Here is a 15,473-nt window from a genome sequence, read left to right as displayed (position 1 = left end):
GTTGGCTTTGCTCTATATATGCCAACACTGCCACTGTAAAAATACCTTTTTTTTTTTACAAATGCCCAGAGCAGATCATGAAGCCAGTAAACAAAATCTCAGCGCTGCCACATTTTCATGGGAGTGGCTATCAAGATGTGCCAGCATGGATCAATAAAACAAGTTTTCATGCTAAAGTACCCGACAAAATATGTTTCCACTGCTCTGCGTAACATACATTTTCATGCTGCTGATGCCCAACACAACAGTATTTCACAGCTCTCCGACAGTAAAACTCATTTGCTTGTTGCCCACGTTCTGCCCCAATATTGCCTCTCTGTCTCATGTCTCTCCAATGTTTCTTTCAAAGCCAAAGGTTCGACCCTATGCTCACTTGATCTCACATTACTCCTACCCATCCCCCTATCCATGCACAGCATATTTCATTTAAACATAACATCAGCTCAGTCCTTCAGTTCTGTTCCTTGCTCTAGTCTCCTTGGCAGGCAACACTGTGCATGAAAGAAAGGAAAGAAGCAATTACAACCACCCCCCCACCCCTTAATCCTGCCTCTAGATTAGTTATAGGAAGACATGTGCCATATGGGCGGGTGCCCGGCAAGCCCCCATGTGGAACGGCACCCCATCACTGGGCATGGAGGCCTCTGCAGGCATTTCCTGCTACTCTCATGCACAGTGTTCCCCCATCATGTTTACTGACAGGGAATTCCCACATAACCACAATGTTGCCTAGTCAGCCGTTATGGATGGGCCTGTTCACCCAAACTATTAGTAGAGAATGAAAGCTTGCAACTACAGATTATGGACAATATTGTTCACTGTGTCACACTGCACACAATGATTTTATTTGCATATACAGTATTTTAGCTATACTTCTGTGTTGACCTTCAATTTCTCCAAAGTGATATTGAAGTGAAGGATGTCCACAGACCTGGGTAAGATTTAGGTAAGTATTTATTTCTGTAAATGAAGGCCGTCCTGTCCAAGCTGGAACTGATGACAATACAGGTTGCTTTTTTATATACACATATATGTGAAACCCTGGAAGGTTCTATGTCTCCTAGGATACATAGTGGCATGTTAATGGCAATTTAGCACATGCATGGCAACAACAAAAAAAGTTTAAGTGTGGCATGAGGCCACAACATGTTTATGAAAACTGTTAGTTACCAAACAGGTTTGTTTACTACAGTTGCTTGTGAATTTCTCTAAAGATGTAATTTTTATAACTGATGTTTATCTCCTTATAAGGCAACTATAATACATATATTTTGTAACACTAATATGAGTCGCACATAAAATGTGAAAGGTTCAATATTTTATATAAAGTATATTACACAAAAGATATCTTCATTAACCTGCATCTCATCGACATCTCAACCCACCCAAGAACTAGGCTACAACTGCTTGATCACTGCCACCACAACAGATGAACACAGGAAGGATTGCCTATTATTATCAAGCCCTGATAGGCACAATGTCTCCCTTATTGAAGACTGAATACATTTCAGCAGACCTATGGCTCCAAAAAATGATTTCATTGGCGCTCCTCCACAGAATCTTAATGTGAGCTATGTGAATCAGTAGTGAACAGCATTCCCAATATATCTGGAGATGCGTTGTCGCAGGTGGCATATTAGGAAAACTTAAGGCACCTCTGTCAAATTTCTCCTGAAGGTGCCACCCTTCAAAGGAGTTTCTATACCCAACGCAAACAACCAGCAATTTAACTTGCTGAGAGGCAAGGACACACTAACATTATGAACATTGAACATATATTATTGGAGGAGGACCAGCCACTAAAAGGACTACGTTTCTGAAACTAAGTGTTTGTGACGGAACCCAGGCCATGAAGTGAATACAATATAGAACTATCTCACTATGCCTAAAATTAGAATCATCGTCTTTGAAAAATGCATTGCTTGTCAGGGTAGCAGTAGAATCAAATTATTAGAGTGTGAAATATTCTAATAATGGAAAAGAAAGGTCTTGTGATCAATAAAGTGTAAAGTGAGAGGGTGGTAACACAGGGAGGTATGCAAGTTGTCCCCGAGGACCCCAAACACTAAGCTACAAAATCCGTTTTTGGTGCTGGTAATAGGCAATAGAAGGTCACGTACTGACAGGCAATGGGCCTGGGTGAGAATCTTGGTTAAGAATGCTGGAATTGCACATAAAGATTAGACTCGACATCACCCATGCACAGCAGTAGTTGCCCCTTTACACTGCTGGCACAATGGCTCCTCCACATTCTCCTTACCGCTTTTGCTGATGATATTGCTCATGTCTAGTGAAGCTAGCTCCTCTTGCTCTTCCCTCATCAGTTTAACCACCTTGCACTTCTCCAGTGTTGGGTTACCTGTTCACAGGACAATGGGGGAGAGAAAGAATATTCATCATCTACAGAGCATCACTTCTACACCCAGGCTACAAACTAGCATTGACTTATATTGTTTTGATACTTAAACTAGAAAACTCACAGCTTCTCATACTCTACGCAGGTTCCCCAGGTCCCAAAGAATCCTTTCCCTCCCAATCATGTAGAGTCTCTTCCTGTCCCTCCAACTAGCGTGGCATCCGTCTCTCTCTCCCATTAAATGACTCTCCCTCCTTGACATTATTGTGGCATCACTCTTCCACCTTCCAATAAACAAAGGGAAACAATCTGAATGTATAGCTCTGTAGGGCTGAGCTCTCCTATCCCTTTAGTACAGGGACATTCTTACTGCTATTCTTGCTCTCCATGGTTGGTTTTCCAACCTTCAAATCGTACGTGGCGATGAAGAGATCCTGTTGTGGTGGAGTACAGAGCAGGGACTTGACCCTTGACTACAATGATGGGGAGTAACTATTAAACACTTAAACACCATTACCTTTTCAAAATGCAAACATTCTCTTACCAGGGCAAAGAAAATCCCCCAAGAACACAGCAATACTACCAGATAAAAAACAAGCGTAGCTGAAGGTACCGTACAACAATAATATCAGCAACTACTATTAGCCCTATCCTTTTGGAGGCGTCATTCTCTTTACCTTTCACACCCAGGTCCTCGAGCTCCTTCTTCAGCACAATCACCTTGGACTTCACAGAGCGGTGTCCCTCAAAGAGCTTTTTGTAATTCTTCCGCACACCGCAAGCAGTGATGTAGCGCTTCATGCGTTTGATGGAGGGATGCTCATCACCACCAGCCTGCTCTTTCTCAGCGGTCTTGTGCAACCAGAAACAGAAAAGCAGAGTCATTCACTGGGTCTTAAATAGGATAAACAAAACTATTTCACTAAGCCTTCCATTGTGGTAGCAATATCCAACCTTCCCGACCTCCCCTTTTTACCTCATTAATTTATTTTCCAACCCAATACATACAGCGAGTCCTTGTCTAGTGTCTAGCTTCATAACAAGACCCCTACTATGGGCAACAATGTACATCAGCCAGTCCTTAACTGCGCTATAGAGAGTGGCCCTTGCTACAACTACTCGTACAAAACTTATGGTAAGACACAAGGCTCTAAGGCATACATTTGAGTGCATTGCACTAGGCCACAGTTGTATAGTCACAGTAATAAGGCTTCATAGAACATGGGCACTTTAGCAAGGCCAGATGTGCGTAAAGTAACGTACGCTACCCTTTCCTTATGAAAGTGTAACCAATGTAACTATTTACCACTCTACCAGGTTTTGATTTCTTGATTTGCAGTCGGTCGACTTGTTCGATTGATGGCATCGCCATCTACTCCAGATCAATGATTGGGTATGGCCTGACGGATGTCTGCGAGATGTTTCTCACATCTGCGATACATTGATGATGGCGGTGAAGGGCCTAAAGTGAGGTGCATCTGTTGTGTCTCTGTCTTCGGGCTGAGAGTCGTGTGGGGGTCATAAGGGCAATACCCAGTCCCCCGTCTTCAGGTGAGAAGCTTGGGACCCTCAAATATCAAATCCATGATAGCTTGAAACATGCATGTAGATGAATTTTGGATGCAGGATTGCCTCCACTCATCTATACTGCGATTTATTACCATAGGAATATAATGTCTGGGCACACCTAACCACCATTTGCGCATGATATGATGAGTCGGTTATAACGTGCCTGTACACAAGTGATGCTACATCCATTTATCTTCCACTATTGGTTGTGTTCTGCGGAGTTATTGTATACCGGATTTATGTGCTTGCATACAAAAGTATATATCTCACATAACCTTCCTATGCGCTCTTCCTCATTGAATAGCTGGTGCTAATGGGCTAGAGCGGGCTAGGCTCAATACGTAACAAAAAACAAGTTTACAGAAAGTCTGTTGTGTAAACAACTTTTTTGTCATATATATATAATGTGTATGTGTATGGCTGTCTAAAAATCGAATGGACAATTAGTCTCTCTGGGCACACAGAGGTTGAAGTGGATACTGGAGCTTAATCATTTTGTACTTATGTCACGCTTCAAGAAGTTTAGCACTAGGCAAGAAACATAAATATTGAACATGTCTTAGATAGGTCTGAGCGCTATATTATTTGAAAGTCATGATCTTTAACAAATAGTTGATTCTACAGCACAACTTTGTTGATGTGTGCTCAGGAGGTAATATATACTTTATACAAGTAAAAATAAGGGTGCCTGGCGGAGTCCTGATCTACCCAGCAGGGTACGTATATAATAATAAAAAATAATCAGGATGTGAGATCCTACAAAAAGCAAGCTACGGGTCTGAACAAAAGAGTTTATTTCAGAAAACCACAAGTGTTATTGTTCAATTAGTTTACATAGCTTTCGATAAGCACGAAAAGCTCAAACAGAACGGACAAGAGTAATTGAGTTTTGTGGAAATACAGAATGAGTATTAACCTCTTTTGTGTTGAGGTACAGAGTTCCACCTAAGGGCACGGTGGTATACAACAGTAAGAAGAACATATATTCATACAGTAGTACACCTGGGACATAGGGTGGTCCAGGGCATCATAAACACGGGGTGTACACAACCTAATCTACAAGACATACACGAAAAAGGGTATTTGCAGTTGTGTCACTGAGGCTCGACACAGGTGTGTTTCGGCCAGGAAGGCAGAATTGTTGCCTGGATGGTGTTGGCCTTCTTCAGGATGAGCACCAAATGTGGTGTAGTCCGTTTCATCTGCGAATAGAGAAGGATTTGTGAGGATCTCAATTGTGTTATTTATTGTTTCATAAATGGGGCCTAGTGTTGCCATGTCAAAGAACAGCTTACCTGCTGCTGTGGTAGCAGTAGTGAAGCTGTATAGAACCATCCAAGGATTAGTGCTGGATGGTTGGTGCAAAACTGCACTTGGGGGAGCCGTGGGTTCCTGAGGTATCGATTTGGTCCGGATCCTATTGGCTAGAGGAGGGCCTAGAAAGGTCTATCGTCTGTAAAAAACAATATTGGAAGTGAGTTTGAGGCGTCAATTCAAACGTCTAAAACTAGGGTGAGGGTGTCCCTGGTCTAGTAACACTGTTGGACGTTTGTGTAATGGTAAATACCATACGTGCATAAACGCTCCAGGGCGTGTGGGCAACGTGGTGTCAACTGTTGCCTTAAGTGATCTAGGGCGTGAGGGGTGTTCCCGCCCCATTGTGTGAGGACAAATTGGTTTTAAAATAGCGCAAACATGGTGCCTATGTTGGAAAGGTGCGTCCGAACTGGTGGTACGTCTGTGTTCCTCTGATAGATCGCAGTGCGCTGGAGGGGCCAAATAGCAACAAGAGCTTGCTGTGTATTATGTACACAAAATGATAATAGTGGATCCAAATAGTGAAGGAGGCGGTTCCGCTATCAAAGACTTCCTGTGAGTGAGTAAACGGAATAGTACAGAGAGCTAAGCCTCTGGAGGCGTGACAGCTGGATTTGTGCACTTACCGCGAGCCGTGAGAGCAACGTGCGTCGTCGGGGGATCTGTTGCTGTAATGGTAGCTGTAACATCCAAGCAGAACCTGCTTGGCTAATAAGCTAGTCCCAGTGTGGCGCCTGGGCCAATGGCACGGGTGCGAGAGGTGCTTGGACCAATGGGAGTAGTCTGAGCCGTTCTGCGAATGGAAACTGGCAGCGGACTCCGTGGAGGACTGAAACTACTAGAAATGCTGAAGATGCTGGGACATGCAGTGCCAGGTCTAGTGGAGGCACTGGTGAACACTGAGGGCGATCATGGTGACGGACAGGAACTAGTGAGAGGCGCTGTGGATGCTGGGACATGTGGTGCCTAACCATGTGGTACGGCACTGCGAGAGTCAATGATGCAGAACATATACAAAAAGTACTAGACACAGCATGTGGCCTCAGTTCTATTCAGTGATTGAAAACAGTTCAAATGGGTTAATACAGTTTAGTGACTTGTATGTTCTCAATCCAAACACCTAGTCCCTGGGCAAAATATAGAGGGTCAAACAAACAATATATGGCATTGTTGTGTGCAGTAGGCACTACGTCTCTGGGTCCGCCTCGTGCTCGTGGGTGGGGATTAGACCCAAAAATGTTTCCACTCTACGGTTATGTTGAGGCCATGGTGCACTGTGTCTAGTCTATGAACTCACTTTTCTTCCAGTTTTGTGAGGGCCAGGTCTATGTTGCCTGCGTGTTTCTGTGGCTGTAGTTGTTGCAGCACAGTCCAGGTGAATTGTTCATGCGTATGGCCTTTTTTGTTGAAGTGCTCGACCAGGGGTTTATCCTGTACTTTGTTCATTATGCAGGATCTATGCTCGTTGATCCTCTGTTGAACCGGTCTGATGGTCTTTGCGATGTATATCATGTTGCATGGACATTTTATGACATAGATGACATATCTACTTTCGCAGTTTGTGTGGTTTGTCATGTTCCATGTGAAATCCCTGTAGGTGAAAGTCTTGCTGTTGGTCGTGTGGCGGCAAGCCACACAGTGTCCGCAGCTGTAGTGTCCCACGACTGGTGGTAGGTTCCATAATGTCACTGGTGTTTTAGAGGGTTCCAGAAAGGTATGGACCAAAGTGTCCCTTCGATTTTTGTTCTTTCTGAACGCGAATAGTGGTTTCTTTGCCAGACCTCCTCCTTTTTGATGAGATGCCAGTGTTTCCTGATGGTGGTTTTTATGAGGTTGCTTACTAGGTTAAAAGTAGTGACGCTGTCAGGGATGGCACTCTATTAAGAGTGGCACAGGACACCCAAAAAGGATTTTGGTGGTTGTGCCTAAATAAAGTGGACAGAGAAGCACACACACAGCTGAAAGGAAAGAGAACGAAGAGTAGGCAAGAGTAGCAAGGAAAAGGTACAGAATGAATTCCCTCTTGGGGTGTATGCAGCTATAGGAAAAGAGTATTCCACGAACCTTAGGAAATACTCAAGCCTTCTGCACAGTTTGCTATAACAGAGGCCCACGCTGTTTGCTCATGGCTTGGAACAGCAGCTATGGGTGGTCTGTAATGTAGAAACGAGACAAGGGAAGGGGCAGAGGTTGACTGATGGGAACCAACAGACAAGCTCTGTACAAAAGGGTCTACAAACAGGACAAGAGAAGATACTTACAGACAAATCCAGGAAAAGGAGGTTGATAGCAAACTAGCAGAAGGAAATGAAGGGAAAGTCGTGTAACAGGATAGGATAGCAGAGGACAGTAAGGAACAAGGTTGAGAGCTCAGAGGAGCAGGACAGCAATGAGCAAGCCCACAGGAGCAGGGCTGTAAGGTAGAGAGCCCAGAGGAAAAGGGCTTAGGGCAGCAGAGTAAAGCAGGCTGCACGGTAAGGAACCCAGAAGGGCCGGGCAGCAAGGAGGGGACCCTGAGGGGCAGGGCCGCTGACCGTAGAAGGGTGCAGAGGACTGTAGAGGGCTGCTAGGCCCAGAACCCAGCGGAAAAAGGTAGGTAGTAGGCAGCGGAGCGTGATAAGCTGCAAAGTAGGAAGCCTAGAGGACAAGGGCTATAGGCAGCCGGAGTGAGGCAGGCTGCAGAGCAGGGAGCCCAGAGGACAAGGGCTGTAGGCAGCCGGAGTGAGGCAGGCTGCAGAGCAGGGAGCCCAGAGGACAAGGGCTGAAGGCAGCCGGAGTGAGGCAGGCTGCAGAGCAGGGAGCCCAGAGGACAAGGGCTGAAGGCAGCCGCAGTGAGGCAGGCTGCAGAGCAGGTAGCCCAGAGGACAAGGGCTGAAGGCAGCCAGAGTGAGGCAGGCTGCAGAGCAGTGAGCCCAGAGGACAAGGGCTGAAGGCAGCCGGAGTGAGGCAGGCTGCAGAGCAGGGAGCCCAGAGGACAAGCCGGAGTGAGGCAGGCTGCAGAGCAGGGAGCCCAGAGGACAAGGGCGAAGGCAGCCGGAGTGTGATCGGCTGCAATGTGGAGAGCCCGGCATGGCAAGGGCGGAGGCTGGAAGGCAGCAGAGCGTGATCGGCTGCAATGTGGAGAGCCCGGCAGGGCAAGGCGGAGGCTGCAAGGCAGCAGAGCGTGATCGGCTGCAATGTGGAGAGCCCGGGAGGGCACTGGAACAAAGAGCAGGTGAAATCAGGAAACAGCATACAAAGTTTGTAGCTCGAAGCAAATAAGGTGCCGGAAGGACACTCAATGCAAGAGACTGAGCTCTCGCAGGCAGCAGCCTTTATACTGCCCAGCCCAGCACAGAGGCAGGCTAATTGGTTGCACCTGGCTCAGCACACCTGCAGACAATCGGCCACCTCCCTCTCTGTTCCTGAGCTGGTGGAAGCAGAGCAAATCCGTAGGGCTTCTGGGGATTGTAGTTCTGATGACGAAAAATAGGAATAGCCAGGAATGGATGATTATAGTCAAGTGCATTATGGTAAGTGTAGTTTTCTGGGAAAAATAAAAAGGCACCAAAGTCTTGCAAATGGGAAATAAAGTCCAAATAGTGAATAGCGGTTGATCCAGGAGTTTTCTGTAGATAAATGAATAACAATTTGTCCATATTGATTGCCAATGTATGCGCCCATGGCGCAGGCATGACAGTATGCCCCTCTCCAGGTCCCTCTCCAGGCTCCCTGAAGACTGACCAACAAGAAGAAGGTCTGTCACACCGTGAAAGAGTCTTATTCCAAAAAGGCATATCATGAAGCACAAAAAACTGTTTAAGGTTGTAATGTGGGAGTCTTGAAAGGTGGAGACGGTATCAATGTGCTGAACCTTTACGGTAGAAATCAGAAAAGACAAAGTCTTTGGAGCACAAAACCCAACAGAGTATTCATGAATAGAGGAACTGTGAATGTCTGTTACTAGGTGGAGCCAGAGGTACAGCAGAGTTGGTTGCTTTAGCAAGGTTTCCCAAGGCATCAGACACAGCAATGGCAGAGTCAAGATTAGCCGCAGAAACGTCAGGAGTCACAGTGGCAGGTTCTCCATGATTTGTAGGAATTTCAGAAGCCACCGCAGCAGAGAGATCATCAATGGCTGTGGATAGTTCCGATGCTGTAGCAACTGGGAGAGTGGGTGCCATAGAAGAACCAGCGGACAGGGACGCACCTGAGACTGATAGAGTAGAGTCTGGTAGTTTTAGTGCTGCAGAGGCGCCAGCAAGAACAACCAGAGCTGTAGTCCCAAAAGAAAAGTTGTTATCTGACTTAGCAACAGGTTCTGTCCTTGCAGGCAGAGAGGAAGGGGGTGCTTCTGCTGCGAAAAGAGAGATGTGAGCTGCTGCAACAGTATCAGATTTAGAAGTATTAGCAGGAGGAGCAGCAGAGATTGGGCTAGCAGATACAGGAACAGGTAATAAGACAGATGTGGGGTCATGATTGGGTAGGCGTTCTGAAGGCTGATCTTCAAAGTCTGGTGTGCTCAAATTACTTGGTGGGTCTGGGGTATTGACTGATGGAAAGGCTGGATTTCAGGCAGGTACCGGGTATTGTTCAGGATTGGAATCATGGTCTAGAGTCCCAGAACCTGAGTTACTGTGGTTGGAAAGTGAAAGAGCTGTGTCAGACTTTAGAAGGGATGCATATGCTAAATTTAGGTCTTCCATCTGCTTGGTATAAATCTGTATCCTTTTCTGCGTGGCAATTCCAGGCCTTACCATGTTGATCACTAAAGACAGTATTTCGGGTGTAGGACATTGTGTCAAAAGGTCTGGAATATTGTGTCCCTTCATAGTATTTTTACTATGTAAATAAACAAAGTCATCATAGAGATCTTCGGTCTTTCTTTTAAGGCGTAGGAGTTTTTCTTGTAGCAGTTATGCATCATTAGCCTGATCTAAAACTTCAGAATCTGGTGTGGCAGAAAATTCTGTTGTAGCAATGGGAAGACTGACCTTAAGGTTATTGTGGTTGGTAGATACTGGGGAAGTATTAAGACCACCGATGGTCAGTATTGGTCTTTTGTACCCAGGACTAGGTGAACTAACCTCAGGATACATAATACCGTGTCCTGTCAAATGAGGGTTTCCAGTAGACTGGGGAGCTTGCCAATCAGATCTTGAACATATCACTCTAGCAACAGCGTACTCTGGTTTAGAGACCCCCACAATGAGTGCAATATCCTAGGCTGTAGCAGTGTTAGAAAAATTATCAGGCTCAGGAGTGTCTTTCACTGTTTGGGCTAACAAGATCTGTAAGAATTAATTATCTTGCTGTAGCTCTTCAACCGATAAGGACTGCGGATCATAGTCGCAAATGTCATAATAGTTATACATGGAAGAAGGGTCAGCAAGCCAGTGAGTGTAGTACCGTGCTTGTAAATCTTTGTTTACTAAGGCAAGACTGTTCTTTAGACTAAGGTTCTTGTTTGCTGTCTTTAGGGAAAGTATAGATTTTTGCAAAGGTTTCTTAACCCGAAAGGAAAGCATCCTTGGTCTGTGTGTGCCTTTCCTGCCTATGGAACAAGACATTTTTGGCTCTTGCATTCTGTCAGGGATGGCACTCTATTAAGAGTGGCACAGGACACCCAAAAAGGGTTTGGGTGGTTGTGCCTAAATAAAGTGGACAGAGAAGCACACACACAGCTGAAAGGAAAGAGAACGAAGAGTAGGCAAGAGTAGCAAGGAAAAGGTACAGAATGAATTCCCTCTTGGGGTGTATGCAGATATAGGAAAAGAGTATTCCACGAACCTTAGGAAATACTCAAGCCTTCTGCACAGTCTGCTATAACAGAGGCCCACGCTGTTTGCTCATGGCTTGGAACAGCAGCTATGGGTGTCTGTAATGTAGAAACGAGACAAGGGAAGGGGCAGAGGTTGACTGATGGGAACCAACAGACAAGCTCTGTACAAAAGGGTCTACAAAGAGGACAAGAGAAGATACTTACAGACAAATCCAGAAAAAGGAGGTTGATAGCAAACTAGCAGAAGGAAATGAAGGGAAAGTCGTGTAACAGGATAGGATAGCAGAGGACAGTAAGGAACAAGGTTGAGAGCTCAGAGGAGCAGGAAAGCAATGAGCAAGCCCACAGGAGCAGGGCTGTAAGGTAGAGAGCCCAGAGGAAAAGGGCTTAGGGCAGCAGAGTAAAGCAGGCTACACGGTAAGGAACCCAGAAGGGCTGGGCAGCAAGGAGGGGACCCTGAGGGGCAGGGCCGCTGACCGTAGAAGGTTGCAGAGGACTGTTAGGCCGAGAACCCAGCGGAAAAAGGTAGGTAGTAGGCAGCGGAGCGTGATAAGCTGCAAAGTAGGAAGCCCAGAGGACAAGGGCTATAGGCAGCCGGAGTGAGGCAGGCTGCAGAGCAGGGAGCCCAGAGGACAAGGGCTGTAGGCAGCCGGAGTGAGGCAGGCTGCAGAGCAGGGAGCCCAGAGGACAAGGGCTGAAGGCAGCCGGAGTGAGGCAGGCTGCAGAGCAGGGAGCCCAGAGGACAAGGCTGAAGGCAGCCACAGTGAGGCAGGCTGCAGAGCAGGGAGCCCAGAGGACAAGGGCTGAAGGCAGCCGCAGTGAGGCAGGCTGCAGAGCAGGGAGCCCAGAGGACAAGGGCTGAAGGCAGCCGGAGTGAGGCAGGCTGCAGAGCAGGGAGCCCAGAGGACAAGGGCTGAAGGCAGCCGGAGTGAGGCAGGCTGCAGAGCAGGGAGCCCAGAGGACAAGGGCTGGAAGGCAGCAGAGCGTGATCGGCTGCAATGTGGAGAGCCCGGCAGGGCAAGGCGGAGGCTGCAAGGCAGCAGAGCGTGATCGGCTGCAATGTGGAGAGCCCGGCAGGGCACTGGAACAAAGAGCAGGTGAAATCAGGAAACAGCATACAAAGTTTGTAGCTCGAAGCAAATAAGGTGCCGGAAGGACACTCAATGCAAGAGACTGAGCTCTCGCAGGCAGCAGCCTTTATAATGCCCAGCCCAGCACAGAGGCAGGCTAATTGGTTGCACCTGGCTCAGCACACCTGCAGACAATCGGCCACCTCCCTCTCTGTTCCTGAGCTGGTGGAAGCAGAGCAAATCCCTAGGGCTTCTGGGGATTGTAGTTCTGATGAAGAAAAATAGGAATAGCCAGGAATGGATGATTATAGTCAAGTGCATTATGGTAAGTGTAGTTTTCTGGGAAAAATAAAAAGGCACCAAAGTCTTGCAAATGGGAAATAAAGTCCAAATAGTGAATAGCGGTTGATCCAGGAGTTTTCTGTAGATAAATGAATAACAATTTGTCCATATTGATTGCCAATGTATGCGCCCATGGCGCAGGCATGACAGACGCAGGCAGTCCTGTCTATGGGATCCTTGGTTTTGGTGGTGAGACAGATGGAGCGGTCTGTCTTTGCTGCTCTTTTTATGGCCATTATAGATTTTTTCGGATAGCTTCTTTGTCCTAGGCGAGTTTGTAGTTCTTTAGCGTGTAGGTTGAATTTTTCTTTGTCCGTGCAGTTTCTACGGATGCGCAGGAATTGTCCGTATGGGAGATTATACTTCAAACCCTGTGGATGATAGCTCGAGAAATGGAGGAGACTGTTTCTATCTGTTGGTTTCCTGAATAATTTAGTTTTTAGTAGGTTCCCCGAACGGTAGATGTGGAGGTCTAGGAAATTTATGGACTGGAAATCCCACTCTATGGTGAACTTGATGTGGCTGTTTTGCAGATTGAGCCAATGGTGCAAGTCCAGGAGTGATTCTTTGTTGCCTTCCCATATGACAAGGACGTCATCAATTTATCTGCGCCATACCTTTATGTTAGCTCTGTAGGGGTTGTTGTCTTGGTAGATGTTGTCGTCTTCATACTGGGCCATATACAGGTTGGCCACATCTGTAGCAAAAGTGGCACCCATGCTGACACCTTTAATCTGTTGGTATAGTTGTTGTCCAAACAGGAAGAAGTTCTCCCCCATGGCTATGCGGATGCATTCCAAGATGAAGTTGGTTGGGGTAGTGGTCACATCTCTCCTTCTCTCGAGGCAGGTGGCGAGAGCTTGTGATCCTTCTTGCTGTGGGATGGAGGTGTATAAAGCCTCCACATCCATGGTGACTAGGATGGAGTTAGTGGTCAAAGTGGCGGTATCTAGGATCTTGATGGTCTCTGTGCTATCCTTGATGTAGGATTGCATTTTGCTCACAAAAGGTTTTAAAAAATGATCTGTGTATGTGTATAAAGACAAGGGTTCCAGTAGCGAGACGCAGGCTGAGACAATGGGTCTGCCAGGTGGTTTAGTGGCGTGTTTGTGTATCTTAGGCAGAATATAGAATGCTGGAGTCCGGGGGTGCATTCTATTGAGGAAAGTGCGTTCTTCGGTACAGATCCAGCCCCCATCCTCAGCGTGTCTGGTGAGATTGCCGATTTCCTCTAGTAGACGTTGTGTGGGGTCCCTGTTCAGTTTTTTGTATGACGTGGTGTCATCTAGGAGGCGCTGGCATTCTTTGTTGTAGTCTTCAGTGTTCATAATAACGATGCCACCGCCTTTGTCGGCTTGTTTGATGGTTACGTTTCTATCCGAGTTCAGGTTTTTGAGAGATTGTCTTTCATCTTTGTTTAGGTTGTCTTGATAGTAGTTCTTCTGTTCAAGTCCGCTTTTGATGGTTTTCATAACTATTTCCTCGAAGGTTTCGAACTCCCCTGGAATAGTGTGGGAAGGAGGATTAAAGTTTGACTTGGGTTTTAGGCCCGTCACGTTCTCTGATGTGTGTATATATATATATATATATATATATATATATATATATATATATATATATATATATATTATGCTAGCTAGTGAATTAGATGTTAAAGTGTCATGCATTGATATATGATGCATTTATGATCTTAATGGAATGTGTCATTGTGTATTCCTACAGCAGTATTGAAGACTGGAAATCTGGATATTGTGCACGTATAAGATAGTAAGGATATTATAGAATGCAATAGACATTTTATTTATGTCCTTCAGATATGGCGGACGTAAGCATTTTCACTTTATTAAGCTGTTTACATTATGTACACAGCACTTTACTATAGTTTGTTAAACAATTGCTGCTTTTGGAGCAAGTTGTCGCATTATGCACCAGGCACTTTATTAGTCATTGCATTATGCACAAAGCATTTCACCTTACCAACAGCTGCTACACTATGTAAAAGACACTTGACTATAGTTTGTTAAACAATTACTGTCTTGGAGCAAGTTGTCCCTTTATGTACTAGGCACTTTACCAGTCACTGTACCAGTCATTGCGTTATGCACAAAGCACTTTACAGTTTACCATGCACAAGACACTTCATTATAGTCTGTCACACAGTAATTGTGTTTGTATCAAGTTGTTGCATTTCGCATTAGTCACCTTACAAGGCGTTGCATCATGCACTAAGCACTTTATAAATAGCTCATTAGTAATAGATTTTAGATTTTAATTGCAACAAAACAGTGTGGTGCATTTAATGCATTACATTGGTGCCCATTACAGTGACACAGATACAGTTTGGACATTTAACAATAGTGCCGTTAAATATAAGATTATGCATTCCGAAGGATTTATTATAATCACTGCACTTCGTAATTTATAAACAACTATGTGCATAATCAAAGATGCCTTTCAGATCCGACACACAGCAGACATCGCTTCCAACTAAGATTATATCAGGAATAATTGTTTCAAATGACACACATGATATGATAGTTTATTTATATAGCGCCTGTATACAATGTGTTTCTAAGCGCTTCAAGGCAAGGGAGGGGACAAGGGAAAATACAACTACATTCTTACAAGCTATAAATGAACTAGCTACCCCAAACCAAGATGGTGGTATGAGCATGGATAACATGACAAACGGAAGTAGAGTCACTTTGTGTTTACTATATGGTGATCAAGTGGGTATTGTGTTTTTAAAACAGGTGATGATAACTGGGTGAATTACTGTGAGCAAGCCCCACGAAAGTGCTAAATGCGTCAGCCTGCCGTTCCCTGCTGGCTATAGAACTCTCTCTGTGGAGGAGAAATACGCTTGTATGGTTTAGTGGTAATTTTAACAAATTTGGTTTTGGAACAATAAAGTTTGACATTTGAAAGAAATGGATGCTGTGCACTCTGGAATCATAACGAGCCAAAACACGGGAGTGCTGCTCACCACCACGGCGGTTTGTTCGTCGTTGAATTGAATATTATAATATATATACACATACATACAGCAAACAAGATT

At 45.5% G+C, this 15,473-nt stretch overlaps 1 protein-coding gene across 1 annotated transcript in view; it reads right to left on the bottom strand.

The window, feature by feature from the left end:
• HIRIP3 (HIRA interacting protein 3) overlaps nt 1-15,473 on the bottom strand; it is a 253,369-nt gene that overhangs the window by 84,415 nt on the left and 153,481 nt on the right. The window contains exons 5-6 of the mRNA XM_069651994.1: nt 3,034-3,208; nt 2,261-2,359 (exon numbers count right to left, since the gene is read on the bottom strand). Coding sequence (XP_069508095.1) covers nt 2,261-2,359; nt 3,034-3,208 — 274 coding nt within the window. The remainder of the gene's footprint in view (nt 1-2,260; nt 2,360-3,033; nt 3,209-15,473) is intronic.

The sequence above is a fragment of the Ambystoma mexicanum genome, chromosome 3p (assembly GCF_040938575.1).
Source record: "Ambystoma mexicanum isolate Mex_15411 chromosome 3p, UKY_AmexF1_1, whole genome shotgun sequence".
NCBI classification, from domain to species: Eukaryota; Metazoa; Chordata; class Amphibia; order Caudata; family Ambystomatidae; genus Ambystoma; species Ambystoma mexicanum.
The sequence above is the reverse complement of the archived record's forward strand: the minus strand, read 5'-3'. Positions and strand labels throughout refer to the sequence as shown.